Genomic DNA, 18,344 nt, shown 5'->3' with positions numbered 1-18,344 from the left:
TCATTATGATTGATTGGTTGAAGAGTGATCCTACTTCAGGCCAGGAAATGGATGATGTCTGAAACCTGTTCATGCAGCATCACTCATTTCTCCCTTGAGGACACTGTCTGAACTCGGGAGCACTCAGATGTTGACAACGTGGGCTCTAGGGCCAAACTGGCCTCATTCAGATCAGTCGGTGGCCCTTGGTTGGCTACCTGGCCTCCAGGTGATTCCATTGAGCTCCATTTGGTCCCTCTCTCCCTCTTCCAGCTGCAACACCTCTCAGCTCCCCGGAGGGACAATGCACCTTCCCATCTCTGGCCCTTTGCTTATGCAATCCCTGTCCTCAGATACCTTGAGAGCCACCATTCTGTGCTTGCCAGTTCTGTTTTATTACTCACTGACAGCCTAGTTCACATGTGAGCATGACAGATCCATGAAAAAGAAGAGATTTAGACTGGAAGGCTGGAGGTGTAGAGCCTCTCCCGTGTTTCCAAAGAGAAATAATGATGTGTCTTGACATGTTTCTGGATTTTTCAGTCACACCCAGCCTGATTACACAGATAGCTTTCTCTGAAGTCTTTCTCTCTGTCTCTAAAAGTGATGCCTGTGTCCCTAATCAGAACACTTCTTGGAAAGGTCAGTGAGCTCCTGACCTTCCTCTGGGTTCTCTTAGATTCCATGTGTTAACCACAGATTCTGTCCTGTGACCGTGGCTAATTTGGATAAATGTTAACAGGGAATAAATCCCATTTCATTGTTTTGTCTGTTATAATTGTTACATTTCTATCTTGCTGCGAATCTTGCTTCGTGCTTACAGTGGCAAAATTGACTACTTCCTCCACAGCCAGAGTGCCTGGAATAGTCGCTGCCTGTCTCGGCCACCTACAGCAGACACAGTCCAGGGTAGCACAGTAGCTACTAGACAGCAATGCATCCTTTAGAACTTTGTTTGCTCAAACCAACATTCATGGCAGAATGTTGGGAAAGATTTTAGAAGTGCATAGTACCAATTTTGGGGCTTTTTGAATATTGTAAAATTTGTTAATAACTGAAGGGTATATGGATTATTTTATTTTTGTTGTTGTTGTTCTTTCCTACAGGTATGGGAAATCGAGACTGGCCTCCAAATATACCAGATTTTAGACCCTCATGGCTTCAGTGTTGAACTGACTTCTGCAGCTATTAATGAAAGTGGATTTCTTTTTGCCACAGGAGCATATAATGGTCAGACTCATATCCAGAATACGGCCTCCCTGCCTTAGTGCCCTGAGAATTTGTGCTAGGAACTCATTAGTTGTGTGGGTTAGAGAGAGCATGAATCAGGCTGGAATATGTCAGCATGCCAGAGAGTGCTCTGCCTTAGTGACTCTTCTCTAATGAGCACCAGAGCCCTGATATCAATACCTGAGATTACATTTATATTATTGCTTTAACATTTGCAAAAGTCTTTCATGCATATCTCATTCTATCTTTGGTGGGATTTACTTGCATTGACTTGCATTGCATTACTTGCATTGACTCCTTTTGCCCTTTTCGTTTTGGGTACCTTCAGCTAAGAGATGGACATTACATTTAGTGCTTGCTGATAATATTTTTACTGACAGTAGACTTGAGGACCAGACAAAAACCCAGCCAACATTGTTATACAACACCTAGAATTCTCTATTGGACTTGTTGATATGTCTAAGCTCTTTGGGAGCATACACCAGGTCACACTTGAGAGGATGTCAGTCTCCAGTGGTATTAGGTCGCTTGCTGCTCCTTGTGTTATCTATCGAGCATTGTGTAAAACCTTCTGGAACTAAGCACTCCAGCTGCCTCACCTATCATGTCACCTGGGCCTGACCTCCCACAACAGAACTACTTCATCTAGACCATATGGTCAACTTGTATGCACTACTCATGGTTTATTTATTCTAGACATATATTTGCCAAAGAAATTCTTGCTTGTAAGTCTGTTGGTGGGATGTGTGTACACGCTGATGTGAAAGTCTGATTTTTTAAAGTGTGGCAGACAATACACATGAAATAAAATCATGAATGCTAAGTGCTGGGGTGTGAATTGGTGCAACTGCTCTGCATGTGGACAATTCTTAAGAAAACAGCCTTCCTGCTCTATAAGCACACTCTACATACATATGAAAATTAGTTAAAATAGAAATTCTGAGCAATGTACACAACTATTATCAGGCATATGCATTAGCAATTCATACAGATGACTAAGATAGTATTACTTTTGGACAAGCAAGTCACATTTCATTATTAGTGCTAGGGTGGAGACTTTCTTCAAACTTGGACAGTTTGTCCTCCACAGAGGTAATTGACAAAGGTGCAGAGACATTCTAGGACACCCTGGGAAGCAGGATTCTTCGGGTCTCAGAACAGCTCTGCTCACAAGCCATCAGGTCCCCCTCATTCCCACCGACCCACACACCTAAGCTGAGCAGTATCTCTCCTGGCTCTCTATGTCCCCATTAAATCTGACTGCCAAAGTTCCAAAGTACCAGGAAATCTGGGCCATGAGACTGTAGTCCACATATCCAGGACTGAATGGAAGCATTCTTTCTTTCATTTGTTTGCACGACTGTGTTCCTCCAACACCATAAAGTCCTTGAGGGCAGGAACGATGCCCGTTCACTTTTCATTCCCAGCTACTCGCACAGTGCTGAGTATATAGGGAGAATTTAGCCAGCGTTTAATGATGTTGTTAGTGAGTAAACAAATGGTAGGAGTTGTGAGTGTTGCTGATAGAGAGTACCTGGCATAAAGGGAGTAAAAGAACACAGTGAGAACATTCCGGATGTTCAGCAAGAATAAAGCTGGGAAATAAGAAGCAGGAGACAGGGTGGGATTAGGGTTACACAAGGGGAGGAAAGTGACGTGAGGGGCTGTCCACTGGATTCTAAACCTGAGGTGACCCCTAGAAAAGCCTACATGAGACAATTCCTACATAGAGTTATGACCTAGCAACAAACATTCAACAGCCACGCAGTGAATCAAGCCTCCTGGCCCCTCATCAAGTTCCCCTAAATCAAATGACCCAAGTTAATGACAAAGAAAATATGATTTCAGATGTAAGAAGAAACTCAGCACCCGTTTTGCATTTCGTTCCCATGTAACCAATAAAACAACTCAAAGCTTGATAGATTCCTACCTGCTGGAATTCTCTTAAATATTTTATTACCTAGTAAGAGCTAAATTCTTCAAACATGTCAGCACCTTAGGAAATGTGACATTATTGGACTGATCTTTCACTACAGCTGACTACTGTCACAAAATATTAGATAAATAGGAAGATATTGGAGGGTATTTAGTGAACAGGAGGACATTGGAAGAATAAGGGCAGAAAGATCTACTTCATACAGAAAGCTCAGCTAGGAGAGTTTAAGTGTTTCAAAAAACCTGTCACAAATTTCAAAACATTGCCTAGTCCTGCTAATTTGTATTAGCCTGTGACAAATAAAGGCATACAGAGATTCATTTTTTGCACAGCAAGACTAGGGAGACTCACACGTCATAGTAGGAAATAAACATAGGATAAATGGTTGGCAGAAAGCTTTCAAGTAGATCAATTTCTTAAAGTGTATTTATTTATTTTGAGAGAGAGAGAGAGAGCATGTGTGAGTGGGGGAGGAGCAGAGAGAAAGGGAGAGAGAGGATCCCAAGCAGACTGTTGGCACAGAGCTCTACGCGGGGCTGGATCCCATGAACCCTGAGATCATGACCTAAGCCCAAATCATGAGTTGGACGTTTAACCATCTGATCCACCCAGGCACTCCTAGATCAGTTTTGTCTGAGATAAAAGCCAAGCTTTCTATAAATTATTTTTATCTACATAGTCTTTTTCCTGTGTGCTCAGGAACAATTAAAATCTGGGACTTTGGCAGCGGGCAGGAGATGAAAATGTTGCCTGAAGGGAAAGACTGGAAGGAGGAAGAGCACTGGCTACGGCGCCTGATTTTCCTGAAAGCTCAGGAAAAACACCAGTACTTGATCCTCACCTTGGAGCACAACGGGAAGATCAAAATGATCCAGGTTTGCAATCTCAGTTTTATATTTGTACCCTATGTGCTCTTCTTGGGGAAATCAAAGGAGTCCATGGATGATCCCCATTTCACGCCTCTCTCACCAGTCATCTGAGGATAACATTTCTCCATGAGTCTTCCTAGGAGGCTCCCAATTAAGAGCATCCTTGTCCAGGTCCAAGCAAAGAACAAAAAAGAATAGCTGATCAGCGACAGCATCTCGCCCAGCCAGCATTTGCTGAAGGATTAGTTAGGAGGCGCTGGAGCAGGTATCAGAAAGGTGAAACTGACCCACAGCTGCCACCTCAGACATTGTTTATACCCTCGTCTGGGGATAATTCCCTGGCGGAACTGCTCCCCAGCAGTCTCGGTGTAAGGGAGCAATGATTCCCCTGTGTTCTCAGAACTCATAATGCATTCAGCGATGCTCAAGTCACTTTTTCAGTTTGTCACCAAAATTGCTTTGTTTACTTTGAGGTTAACGATGCAATCTGCTCAGGGCCATTTCGGGAGGATTGAGGTAGGCTAATTTATTTTTTCTGCGAGTCTATTACCACCTAAGAATGCTAATGCCTTCTTCATATTTAAAATGAAGGCTAGATCATTTATCCTGGCTACTGAGTGGATCTCTCTCTGCCTGGAACTCGAGGACTCATTGAATTTATTATTCCCCTTCTGAAAGCTAAAATCAGAAAAAAAAATCTTAAATTAAGGAAGCAATCATGAAATTTCAGCATTGATTAAGGTGACTGATGTCCCTGCTGCTGGAAAAAAAGGAGTGAAAAACATCCCTGATGCAATATATTCTTCCCATGTTGTCTGAGCAATCCAGATAGCACCATACAAAGGAATGTTTTAGTTATTATACACTCTACCACATGACAACATACTGATTTCCCTTCTTTCAATTAGTGCAACTGGCCACCAGTATGCTTTTCCTAATATACAGTGTCTATTATAAACAAGCCTTTTTTAACCATTCCAAAAAAAAAAAAAAAAAAAAAAAAAGCCTGGTGCTGTTCCCAAGTCAAAATTGGTTTTGGTTTTATTGCAGCATTGTTCATTTTGATTATTCTGGTTCTTCATGTTTCAAAAATCCATAGACTGAGCTTGATGAAGACTGAAAACCTCTCTTATTCATATTTGTATTCCTGCTCTGCCCCAAGCAGGTGCTGATTAAGGATTGAGAGAATGAAGAAATATAAGAAACCTTTTATAAGATATGTAATAATTTGTACAAATCTCAAAAATATGATGTTAAGTGAAGAAATTTAAAGAATTCATACAGTTTGATAGCATTTATAAATAGGCATAAAGAAATGTCATTATATATGTACACGTATATATGTACAATAATATGTAATATATGTATATGCAGAATGTACGTATAAGTTTATGTAGAAATATTAAAACTTCCATAACTAACACTGTATTCAGGTTACTAATTACTTCTGGAGAAGGAAGAAGAAACAGGACTATATTAAAGAGATCTAGACAGGATTTAAGATTTGATAAAGCCAGATGGGGGGTACATCATTGTATGTTCTATTTTTCCTATACCTTTAAAACAGCTCAAAATAAAACAGTGAATTGAATTTTTCATATACTCACTGTATTTCTATTGAAGGGTAAGGAAGATGATATGTACCTTATGGTAATATGGGAGCTGCCCAATGTCATGCCTATGCTACAAAGTGGGATTCACACTGTGCATCTGAGGACATCCCCTCAAAACAGGAGCATGACTATTCCTTTCCCACAAGTCGAGTTAATAGAGAAAAACTTTTCTCAACGTGCTAATGTAAGTTTCATTTCTTCATTTCTTTCCTTTTATTATGGAAAATTATAGACATACAAAAGTAGAGAGAACAATACATTGAACTTCTATGTACTAACATGCAGCTTCAGGAATTATGTGTACATGGCCAAACATTCCTTTTTATTCCTACCACTTCCCACAACCACCACAAAAGAATTATTTTAAAGCAAATCCCAGACATTAGGTCATTTCATCCCTAAATATTTCAGTATATATCTCTACATGATAATGACTCAAAAAATGGAAGGACATGGTTATTTTTAAGATATCTTCTAAAATAATTTTTAAGAAGTCCTTAATATCATCAAATATTTACACAGTGCTCAAATTTCCTAGATTGCCTCATTTTTTTTATGGCTTACAAGATTCAAATAAGGTCCATTTGTTGCATTTAGTTGATAAGTGTCTTAAATCTCTTTTAATCTATAAACATATTTCCATTTCTCTTTTTCCTTTGCAATTTATCTACTGAAGATAGTAAGAGTTGGTGCCATAGTTTCCCATTTTCTGGATTTTGCTGATTGCACCCCCTGGTGTAATTTAAGGAGTTCTGTCTGTACTTCCTCTAATCTGGCTTAATTGCATGAGCTTTGATTTTTTTTTTAATTTTTTAATGTTTATTTATTTTTGAGAGAGAGAGGCAGAGCATGAGAGGGGGAGGTGCAGAGAGAGAGGGAGGCACAGAATCCAAAGCAGGCTCCAGGCTCTGAGCTGTCAGCACAGAGCTTGAGGTGGGACTCGAACTCACAAACCATGAGATTATGACCTAAGTCAAAGTCGAACGCCCAACCAACTGAGCCACCCAGGTGCCCCTGATTTTTTTTTAATTAGATTCGATAGATTCTGTCATATACTTCCATTAGGATTCACAAAATGGTTGCTTTAAAAATTAATTAGTTAAATTAAAATCTCTAAGAAAGTATTTTTGTGAGGCACTTGTATCTACTCAGTATGGCAGGAGCACGTGATCATTCCTGAGGGGTACAGTGCATGACATGTTTCAGGCTGAAGAACAGAGAAATAAGGAAGCTGCCCTTGTTCCCATAAGGATTCAGATCGATTGATTTTCTTGAGACTTTATCAATCGTATTTGCTTACTCTAATATTAGCTCAAGCCATTTATACTTTCCAGTTTTTACAAGGATAAGTGGTCAGATGCTAAAGAATGCAAGAAACTGAAAATTATAGAGGGAGCAATTGAAGAAAGCCTTAAGGTTTTACCGCTGTCATTAGTGAAACAAACATAATTTAAGAGAGAATAATATAGCTTGTTTTAAAGAATTTGGAAACTGGGGCGCCTGGGTGCCTAGTCAGTTAAGCGTCCCACTTTGGCTCAGGTCATGATCTCATGGTTCATGAGTTCAAGCCCCATGTTGGGCTCTGTGCTGACAGCTCAGAGCCTGGAGCCTGCTTCGGATTCTGTGTCTCCCTCTCTCTCTGCCCCTCCCCCTCTCATGCTCTGTCTTTCTCTCTCTCTTAAAAATAAATAAACATTAGGAAAATTTTTTTAAAGAATTTGGAAACTATTATTTCATCCTACATGGAGAGATATTGTATTATTTTCCCTCAAATTTAAATGTTAGGTCAGCTCTACAATTCCAATTCCATTCTTGTTAGTTTAAGTGATAAGTAGGTTTCATAGTTTGCTAAAGGACTTGAAATCAAAATATACAGTGACTGTCTCAGGATAACATTACCACATAATGTGTGCAAAAGCTGGAAGAACAGAATGCATCTCCTCAAACACTCATTCTAGTCCCTTTCTTCCAGCTCCACACAATTGGAAACACTAGGTTCAGTTTTATGTTCCTTGTTTGGAGCTAATGAAAGCTGAACAATGATTAATGCACAGTGAACTAGACCTGATGCAGTTGGCAAGTGATTACATGGGTAATGAAAAACGCTTACTTTGGAAAAAATGAGAAAAACTTCTGGAATAAATTATTGAAGTATAAGGAAAGTACCTTTATGGGTATAATAAAAATGTAAATTATCTCTGATGTTGAGCCCTTATGTTTTGTATTTATCATAATTAGCATTTATGGCGCTTCTTTTTTGCAACACATTTTTAAATTACTCTATAGATGGAAAGTTTGCAAAAGTCACTTAGGGAAAAAAACTTGGGTTGTGCATAGAAATTATCTTTCTCTAAAACTCTTCCATTTATGAAGGGCTATTTATTGAATACCTACTTTGTATCATGCATTGTTCTCAGCACCAGGATTAACAGGTTGGTGGAGTTTGGTACCTATACCTACTGCACTCTGGCAGCACAGCAGAGAGCTGGGAGGATTAGGTCAGGGGAGTTTCCTAAAAACCATTGCTGAATAGGTCTGAAAGAATTACTAAGATGTAGCTTGGCCCAGATAGGGTATCTAAAAGTTTCCAGCAGGAGTTGAGAAGACAAAGTGAATGCCAAGTGGAGGAGATAAAATGAAAAATGTCGCAAAAGTAAGAAATTGCATGGTTTGTGAGGAATAACTGCAGGTACCTCAGTGTGGCTGAAAGAAGATGGGGAGTGAGAGAAGATGGTGATGGATAGATAGGTAGGGGCTAGATCATGCTCATGGCGTTAAGGTACTTGAATACTGTATAAGAAATAGCCATTGAAGGGCTTTAAATGAGAAATGACATGATCAAATTTGTGGGTAGCACCTTTGATGCTGCTTTGATGACAGTTTATGGTTTTCTTTTTTAAGTTTATTTATTTATTGGGGAGGAGGGGCAGAGAGAGATGGAGACAGAGAGAATCCCAAGCAGGCTCCACACTGTCAGTGCAGAGCCCAACACAGGGCTCAGTCCCACGAACTGTGAGATTATGACCTGAGCCGAAATCAAGAGTCAGACACTTAACCAACTGGGTCACCCAGGCACCCTTTGATGACAGTTTTGAATGGGACATGATTGCAGGCGGAAGATTCAGGCAATAGGCCACTGTTTTTGGTGAAGGAGATAAGGCCATGATAGGGTGGTGGAAGGAGAGGTTTCAAACAATCTTTAGGTGGCAAATGTAGCAGAACATGGACTTCATTAATTAGTGATTGATGTTATGTAGTTGGGAGAGGAGGGTCCTGACAGAAAGGAAGGAATCAAGGACAGCATGGAGCTTCCTACTTGAAAGATGGACTGAGGGGGTGCTACCCAGTGAGCTGTAGAATGGAGTGAAGTAACATACTTGAAGGAGGTGAGAAATTATGCACGTTGAGATACCTGTAACATTTCTAAGTAATTAAATATATAACCCCAAAGTTTACGGGAGGGGACTGAAAAGATCATTAGAACACTGAAATTGGAACAATTATTAAAACATAGATGATGAGATTGCCCAGAGGAGTTGGAAAAAAGAAAAAGCCAATGGGCTAGAGCTAAACCCTCAACATATTAATATTTAACAGGTTGGTAGAGTAAGAGGTACCAAGTAGGAAACAGAAAAGGAAGGGTTGTCAGACACAAGCAAAATTAGGAGCCTTATGTCAAAGATGTCAAGAGAGTAAGAAGTTTTAGGAAGGAGAGAGCAATTGAGAGTGACAAGAATAATACACCTATAATCTTTTTTTTTTTAATTTGAGTATAGCTGACACACAATGTTACATTAGTTTCAGGTGCACAACTTAATGATTTGACAGGTTTATACATGATGCTATTTTCACCATAATGTAGCTACCAACTGTCCCATTACATTGCTATTACAATATCATCCACTGTATCCTTATGCTGTGACTTACTCATTCCATAACTGGAAGCCTATATCTTCTACTCCCCTTCACCCATTTTGCCCAGTGTCCCACCCCCTTCCTTTCTGACAACGATCAGTTTGTTCTTTGTATTTGTAGGTTCAAGTCTGCTTTCTGTTTATTAGTTTGTTTTTTTAGATTCCACTTATGAGTGAAATCATATAGTATTTGTCTTTCTTAGTCTGACTTATTTCACCTAGCATAATACCTTCTAGGTCCATGCATTTTATCTCAAATGGCATGATCTCATCCCCTATTTCAATTTTAATCTGAGTATAGTTAACATATAGTGTTATATTAGTTTCAGGTGTACAATACATTGATTCAACAATTCCATGCATCACCCAGTGCTCATCACCAGTGCAATCCTTAATCTCCACCACGTCTCACCCATTCACCCACCCACCTCCGCTCTGGTGACCAGCAGTGTGTTCTCTATAGTTAAGAGTCTGTTTATTGGTTTCTCTCTCTCTCTCTCTCTCTCTCTCTCTCTTTTTCCCCTTTGCTTGTTCATTTTCTTAAATTCCACATAAGAAATCATATGGTATTTGTCTTTCTCTGACTGACTTATTTAGCTTAGCATTATATTGTCTAGCTCCATCCATGTCATTGCAAATGGCAAGATTTCATCCTTTTTTATGTGTGTGTAATATTCTTGTGTGTGTGTGTGTGTGTGTGTGTGCGCGCGCGCGCGCGTGCACGAGCACTCATGCATGCACACAGGTACACATATGTATGTATACACCACATCCTCCTTATCTATTTGTCTATTGATGGATATTTAGGCTGCTTCTATATCTAGGATATTGTAAATAATACTTCAATAAGCATATGAGGTACATATATCTTTTCAAATTAGTGTTTTTATTTGGTGTGGGGGGTAAATACCCAGTAGTGGAATTATTGGACCATATGGTATTTCAATTTTTAATTTTTTGAGGAACCTCCATACTATTTTCCAAAGTGGCTGCTCCACTTTATATTCCCATCAATAGGGCATGAGGATCCCTTTTTCCCCACATCATCACCAACATTTATTTGTTTCTTGTCATTTTGATTTTAGCCATTCTAACTGGTGTGGAGCAATATCTCATTATGGTTTTGGTTTGCATGTCCCTGATGATGAGTGATGTTGAGCATCTTTTCCTGTGCCTGTTGGCCATCTGTATAATAGACCTCTACTTTATTTAGATGTCACTCTTCTATGTTCCTAGAAAGTCTTATACATGCCTCCAATACAGCACTTTTAAATTGTACAGGGCTTTATCTTAATACTTTCATGATATGATAAGTTTTGTCCAGGTCACAGACATTCTGTTTGACTTTGTATTTCAGGAACCTAACAGCAGGTGTCCAACAAATAGTTGAAGCAACAATTGAAGAGTGCCAAATAGCACTGGCAATAGAGAGTGCTTAGTGATAAATAGAAAAAGTTTTCATAGAGAAGTATGGAGCAGAAGCCAAACAGTGAGTGAAGGGAAAGTCGTAGGGAGGATCAGCCAATATGGAATATTTTTAAGAAGATTGAAGGAAAGAGAAGGAAGGCAAGGGAATCTAATGGTTGGTATGCCAGGGAAGAATAAGTCAAGTCTGGGAAGAAGGAGCCAGTAGTTGAGGAGTATATTTTGTTGTTTTAATGAGTTCAACTAGTTAAAACAAACAAACAAAAAAAAAACTTTAATGCAAAATTAAATCTATTTTACTAAATTTCATGCTCTAAATTTTAAAAAAATCATAATGAGACATTTTGTTTTAATGGTAGAATAACAAACTGTACACATAGCATTTCTGCTGTGGTTAGATACTGTGTTCATGATGGTCCATAAGTCTTTTTGCTTCCTTCTTCAGAATCCTGCCATCAGTATGGAAGTGAACTGCATTGATTTATTGCAAGTAGAAGGATATAATTTGATAGTTGCTGGAACCTTAAATGGTGTGATTATTTTATGGAATTTTGTAAACTCTACTGTCAAAGAAGTGTAAGTTGCATCTTTAAACAATATAAAAGCTGTACTGCAAAAGAGCCAAAATAACATTCAATACTTTTTTATTTTTTAAAATTTGTAATGTTTCTTTATTTTGGGGGGGGGAGACAGAGAAAGAGGGGGGCAAATAATCTGAAGCAAGATACAGACTCTGAGCCTTCAGCACTGAGCCCGATGCAGTGCTCAAACTCATGAACTGTGAGATCATGACCTAAGCCAAAGTCGGGCACTTCATCAACTGAGCCACCTGGGTGCCCCACATTCAACATGTTTTTAAAAACAATAAATCAGTGGTATAACAGCGGTGATGCTCTCAAGAGAGGCTTTTCTGGAAGTTACATTCATGAGATTTGTTCTGTATGTCCAAATCCCAGAGTAATAATAGGAATAATAAAAGGAAATAATAATAATAATAAAAGGAAACTTAAGTATTCATATTCCCAAGTCCCTTGACTTTCACTCTTCTCCCTCTAGTACATACTTTCATGTGTGATCCTGTCCTAATTTATAACCTACATAAAAAGTTAAAATATGTATATATTTTAAGTTTTTGTAATGTTTATTTATTTTTGAGAGAAGACAGAGAGAGACAGAGTGTGAGCGGGGGAGGGGCAGAGAGAGGGAGACACAGAATCTGAAGCAGGCTCCAGGCTCCCATCTGTCAGCACAGAACTTGATGTGGGGCTTGAACCCATAAAACCACAAGATCATGACCTGAGCTGAAGTTGGACACTTAACCGACTGAGCCACCCAGGCACCCCTAAAATATATGTTTTAAACGCTAATCTCCCTAAAGCTTTAAACACACATATCTGGCGATGACCATCTGGGTCACCAGCAACACCCTGAAAGGCCAAAACTGTGTCCCAGTCTTCCCCATTCCCATGCATCTCCTTTTCCTGTATTCCCAGTGATACCACCATCTGCTCAGTCACCAAAGTCAAATGGTGAGTAGCATTCTACATGGGTTTTCTTTTTATTCACCACTGCAGTGTGTGCAGTGCATTATAGGTCAATGCTAACACGGGGGTGGCATATGCAATTAAATAAATAGATCTCAACCAATCAGATATGCCCTGCACCATAGCCAAAAGCTTTACCCATTCCCTGCTATCCATTTCTAAATATTCTTACCTTTGTCTGTAAAGAAAGTAATGTAACATTGGATTATTTGCTACGGATAGGTTGTAAATAACAAACTCTCCCCAGTTCTGTAATTGGGCCATAAGCAAGGGCCATGTGTAAACATCCTGTATCAAGGGAACTTGCAGTGTTGTACTTTGAGGTACAAGGTGGTCAAGAACCTTAGTGAATGAATAAAAATAACATCAAGTCTATCTAAGCATTCAGAGGAAGGAAAGAGGGGGAAGAGGATTAGAAAGGACAAGAGGAAAAAGGAAAACAGAAGATACCTCTGCGTCTCTATTCACAGTGCCTTAAACACTCCTGGTCCATCTGGACCCCAGGCCCCTTTCCAGTGTAACTCTGAGCCTTTACCTTTAACCAACGTTTGACGGGACATAGTCCTCTCTTGTTTGGATCCTGGATTTGTTCTCCTTTGAACCGTTCGTTGACTTCTCCCTCTGTACCTCAGCCAGTGTTCTCTTGGGTCCTGCCCTCGAATTCCTGTCACCCTCCTGTTCCTTCCTTTCAACACTTGCCCTTGGGCTTTCTCATGACTGTAGACTTGTCACTTGATACCCATATCAATATGCACTGTGTGGTTCTTCAGCCTCTTATTAAAGCAGTTCTCATGCTGTGTCAGCTTGTGCGTGACTCACTACAAAAGGAAAGCAGAGAGACTGTAGTCCTGCTTCCACAGCATCAGGAGGGAAGCTCTCCTGAGACTATTCCCAACTTGAAGGAGGAGATGCTCCTTGTTGAAGTGCTAGTATTTTGCAAAGCGATGCATGTGAATCCAGCACTCAGTCAGAGGAAAGTAACGGTATGGTGAGCCATACATCATGTTCCCTTCCCATGAGAAGATGATTATACACAAGTAAGTGACTTAGAATCACTTTAGTATTTTGCAAAACATACAATTTAGTACAGAACTGTCTAATGTAACTTGGGCCCAGCTTTCAAAAGGCTCTAAAGTTGAAAGTGGTTTCCATATTCATGGTGGAAGCCCTCTCTACCTCTGCTCAAATTTGCCTAAGATCCCTTCACCAGTCAGGAGACCTGGCCTTTCTTTTCCTGTTCAAAGTCTCATGCTTTTTGGGGGGCCCAAACTGGAAATTTGCCACTCCACTTACTCAGAGTAGAATTCTATTCTTCAAACTTTCTGAAACTTCGTATTAGTAGAAGGCTAGACCTGCTAATTGGATTAAAAGACTTTTAAACACTGAGTTGGTCATGTGGTTACACAGGGCTTTATTAAGGGAGATAGGTTCCAACTCTACCCCTCTAGGTTTTCTCTTCATGTTCAGTGATACCAGCATTGCAGGAATTGATTAGCTCTTCATGGGATGTATAAGTAATGCAAGTTGCCTAACTTGTAAATGTTTATCATGTAAATGTATGCTTCACTCCCAGGTACAGACCTGAAAATTGCTTCAAAGTGGACCCTGATTTGGATCCCAAACGCTTTAGAATCAATGACATACTGTTCCTCTTTCGACCCCCTGAATGTGCAAGGTAACTCAGTACTTACTGATGAAGAAATACTGTCTGGGACTTATGCGGGTGATGTAAAAAGAGTTCTCCTTATCCCAGCACTAAGGAAGGTACAATTGAGGGAAGACATAAATTGGGTATGCTACTTGGCTTAAGCTTTCTTCCCTGCTACTATCTTTTGTAGGTAGGTGGTCCTCTGGGATCTGATTTGCTGTGTGGGGTTCTCATTTCCCTTACCATGTCAGCCTCACAGCGATCTCTACACTAGTAGAAGAGGTAGAAAATGCCCACTTGACCACACTTGTGGCCAAAATAAGGAAGGACTTGCAGGGCAAATTTAAACCTATAGCAGAAGGTTTCATATGACATCTGCTAAAATGGAGCCATCTCCATTCATTTCTGAGGGGGAAGGATATTGTTTTCTAAATATTTAAGAAAAACTATTTTTTCTGTCTAGATGCACTTCAGAGTTCTGATTTTCAGGCAACATGTAATGGGAGAGGAAATGAGAAAGCAAAGGCTTCCATGTTGGTTTTGAGTCACCCAGCAGTGAGCAAGAATGTACCACCTTCCCTACCCCTTGACTTGAAATTGTCTTAACTGAGACTATTTTGAAGACTTGTTCCGTATCAGTGCCCTCACTGGAACCTAAGTCACTTTCCAGTTCATTCCAGCAGAGCATGGCCAAGACAACCAGGCTAGAACTGGGAATTGCAGAGCAGAGCAGGGGTTAGCCAGGCTTTTCAGGGGCCCACCCCCCAACCCTGCTCCTGCCATTTCAGTGTCAGCTCCTGGGAATACATCTAGCCCTGAGCAGTGGTACAGGGCATATTTTTATTTCCCAGACCCAGGCAACATTAAATCTTAATTACTGAGGCTCCCCAACAGCATCTACCAAAACCAGACAGATGAACATTTGTAACCCAAGATAGAAAGTATGATTTGTTTCTTGAGTGGCTCAGTATCCATAGATGATGAGAGAAGTAACCTACTGAAATTAAAGCAGAGAAGAGCACACTTTGTGTAGGATAGAATATCTTAACTTTCCTTCCTTGGGCTTTTCGCTCTTCCTGTAGGATATCAAGTCAGGATTCTGTGTGCTCCTCATCACAATGTGATTCTAGTAAAGGTCCACAGAGTAGCAAGGTAAGAAACAAATAGAAAGAGTATGTCTTCCTGTTATATCCAATGTTGGTTTAGAAATAGTGATTGGCCCCACTTGAGATGCTCTTTTGAGAGAAGGTCAAGGTGGAAAAACTCTGTGTGTACATGCATGTGTAAAATCTTTTTTTTTGCATTTTCAAGGTTTTCATATCTGAAAATAAACCATACATATAAATAAAATACATTACATATGCTATCTTTACATTTCTGAAATAATAAATCAATTTTAGACAACCTCTTTTGCTAAAAAGTATTACAGACATTACACAGGGAAGAGACGACACACAGAGTAATACTGTGGTTTTCAAACTCTGTTCTCAGTCCGTAGATTTGGCACATTACATCTCTAGTAGGATTTTGTTTTATTTTGTTTGAATAGTTTTTATGTTTATTTATTTTTTGAGAGAGAGAGAGAGAGAGAGAGAGAGAGTTGGGGAGGGGCAGAGAGACAGGGAGACAGAGAATCCAAAGCAGACTCCAGGTTCTGAGCTGTCAGCAGAGCCTGACCTGATGGGCTCGAATTCATGAACCATGAGATCATGACCTGACCCAAAGTTGGATGCTTAACGAACTGAGCCACCAGGCTCCCTTCTAGTAGGATTTTGTTTTAAAGGAAACTTTTCCCTGAAAAAATTATTTTAAAATGACTAGCATGATGAAAAGAATAAACTCACAAGGATGTAAGAGTCAGACAGACTTGTACTTCAATCAGGTGCTCTGATTAGCTTTAGAGACATCACCTAATCTCTGAGTTTTGTTTCTTTATCAAATAAAGTCTAATTCAGATGGTTGCTAATAGAATTGGAGATCATGTACACCAAGAACATGGCATGCATTACACACATAATTGCTCTCATTGTTATGCCCTCCCTAAGCCACTAGAATGTTGTGTTACAGATACCATATTTATGAACATGATAATCTCTGCAATATACTTTTTAAAATAATTAATTCAAAAACAACTTCAGGGGTGCTTGGGATAGCTCAGTCAGTTGAGTGTCAGACTCTTGATTTTGGCTCAGGTCATGACCCCTTAATTGTGGAATCAAGCCCCACATTGGGCTCTGCACTTAGCATGCAGCCTGCTTAAGATTCTCTCTCTTTCTCTCTGCCCCTCTCCCCCACTCTCTCTCCTTCTCTCTCTTTCTCTCTGAAATAAAAAAATAAAATAAAATAAAAACTTCAAAAAGAATGCTGAGAAATGTAAAATTAACAGAGAACAAACTGATGGTTGCCAGGGGGAGAGGATGAGGGATGGGCAAAATAGGTGCAGCGGAGGGGGAGTTACAGGCTTCCAGTTATGGGGTGAATAAATCCCAAGAAAAAAGATATAGATAGAGCATAGAGAATATAGTCGGTACAGTAACAGCATTGTATGGGGACAGATGGTAGCTACACTTGTGGTGAGCATGGCATAACTTAAAGACCTACCCAATTGCTGTGTTGTACACCTAAAACTAATGGAACGATGTAACATTGTGTGTCAACTATACTCAAATGTTTAAAAATTTAAAAAAAATGTAAATACACCTGAAGAATCTAACTCATCCAGTACATCTCATTTCCTTACAATGTCACGGAAATGCTTTCTCTTTTTCTCCCCTAATTCAGGGAAGCAAACAGAGCATACATGACACTGAGGTTAAACGTAAGTATGAAATCACCTCTCTTTCTTATAACAATTTCATGTTACAGGAGTTCGGGTTCTAGAACAGTCTTATGAATATACATTATATCCTTTCTGTGGCTAAATGTTAAGGAGGTGGTATAAGATTCAGTAGTCTAAGAGGCAGAATTTCCATTATGATGATGCTGTTTTAAATACTAATTCTAGATTTTTAAAAATCCAATGCATTACTGAGCTTCTTAGTCTTGAGTCCATTTTCCTAAAACTTATACTAGATTCATAAGCCATTTGGGATGTGTAAGACTTACACTGGGTATATATCTAGTTTTAGCTGTTATATACAACATGGAGGCTTTTGTAATAAGATGAAAAATAATTTCTTCCCCCCAGTGATCTAGGATTCTATTTGTTAATGCTTTTTTTGTTCTCTGCCCTGAGTGAAGTTATCTGAGGTTGAAAAAAATATTCTAGGAAAAAGAATGTGTTGTCTTACTATTTTCCTACCTGGCTCTTCTTTTATGTTCTATAAAATTTGTAATTCCAAGTATTGCAAACACCCATGGTAGCTCGTTAACTTTCCTGTAGGTGAACAAACTGATGTCACAATGGGAGAGCAACATCCAGTGGACAAAAAACATCCTGGAGGCACCAATTTAATAGAAGCTCAGCCCCCTATCATTGTCAGTGCTCATGAGGATGGACATCTTCGTTTGTGGACTATGGAGGTGATGGGACCCATTGTTTACCTGGAACAGCAGAGAATGAGAAAGATAAAAGTATTATGGAATGAATCCTAGCCTTCTAAGGTTCCAGAGAACATCCAATTCCAGTATTTTTCAACCTTATAACAAATTGTGGTTCCTCAGCCTTCTCACTGAAAGTGCGACTCAAACATTACAATAGGACAGTTCTGTAACTCGGGTCAAATGATCAAAACTCCTAAGTTAACTATTTCAAATCTTTCTTTTCTTTAAATTGAGCTATGAGTACATGCCACTAACTATTTCATTGGATATTTAAATAACATTAGAGGATATTAATTACAGTAAAAGAATATTACAGTAAAAGAATATAAGAACACTCAAATATTGAGTATGTATAAATTTTTAGTTATCTAAACTATTGGAAGAAGTTATTACATTGTACTGAGTGTCCTTAAGTATTTTACAATGAAAAAATAGCTTTTATTTCCCAGAAGATTTTAAATGACTTGGAGCGGAGGGTGGCAGAGTTTAAAACTAGGAAGACAGAAATGATGGAAGGAAGGATCTTGATGGAAGGTGCTGATAACAACGAAATCAGTAGAGAGGCAAGAAGCCACTAGAGAGGCAAGTGAGAAAAGAGCCACCATTTTGTATGGCAGATAGTGAGACCCAGTGACACAGAATA

General features: G+C 39.4%; 1 protein-coding gene across 2 annotated transcripts in view; it reads left to right on the top strand.

The window, feature by feature from the left end:
* WDR64 (WD repeat domain 64) overlaps positions 1-18,344 on the top strand; it is a 145,974-nt gene that overhangs the window by 102,225 nt on the left and 25,405 nt on the right. For both annotated transcript variants that reach the window (XM_058701713.1, XM_058701714.1), the window contains 8 exons: positions 1,086-1,209; positions 3,845-4,020; positions 5,638-5,811; positions 11,412-11,542; positions 14,084-14,185; positions 15,241-15,310; positions 16,940-16,976; positions 17,541-17,680. In XM_058701713.1, the coding sequence (XP_058557696.1) occupies positions 1,086-1,209; positions 3,845-4,020; positions 5,638-5,811; positions 11,412-11,542; positions 14,084-14,185; positions 15,241-15,310; positions 16,940-16,976; positions 17,541-17,680 (954 nt within the window). The remainder of the gene's footprint in view (positions 1-1,085; positions 1,210-3,844; positions 4,021-5,637; positions 5,812-11,411; positions 11,543-14,083; positions 14,186-15,240; positions 15,311-16,939; positions 16,977-17,540; positions 17,681-18,344) is intronic.

This window comes from Neofelis nebulosa, chromosome 15, assembly GCF_028018385.1.
Source record: "Neofelis nebulosa isolate mNeoNeb1 chromosome 15, mNeoNeb1.pri, whole genome shotgun sequence".
NCBI classification, from domain to species: domain Eukaryota; kingdom Metazoa; phylum Chordata; class Mammalia; order Carnivora; family Felidae; genus Neofelis; species Neofelis nebulosa.
Note: the sequence above shows the minus strand (reverse complement) of the source record. Positions and strands in the feature narration are given on the sequence as shown.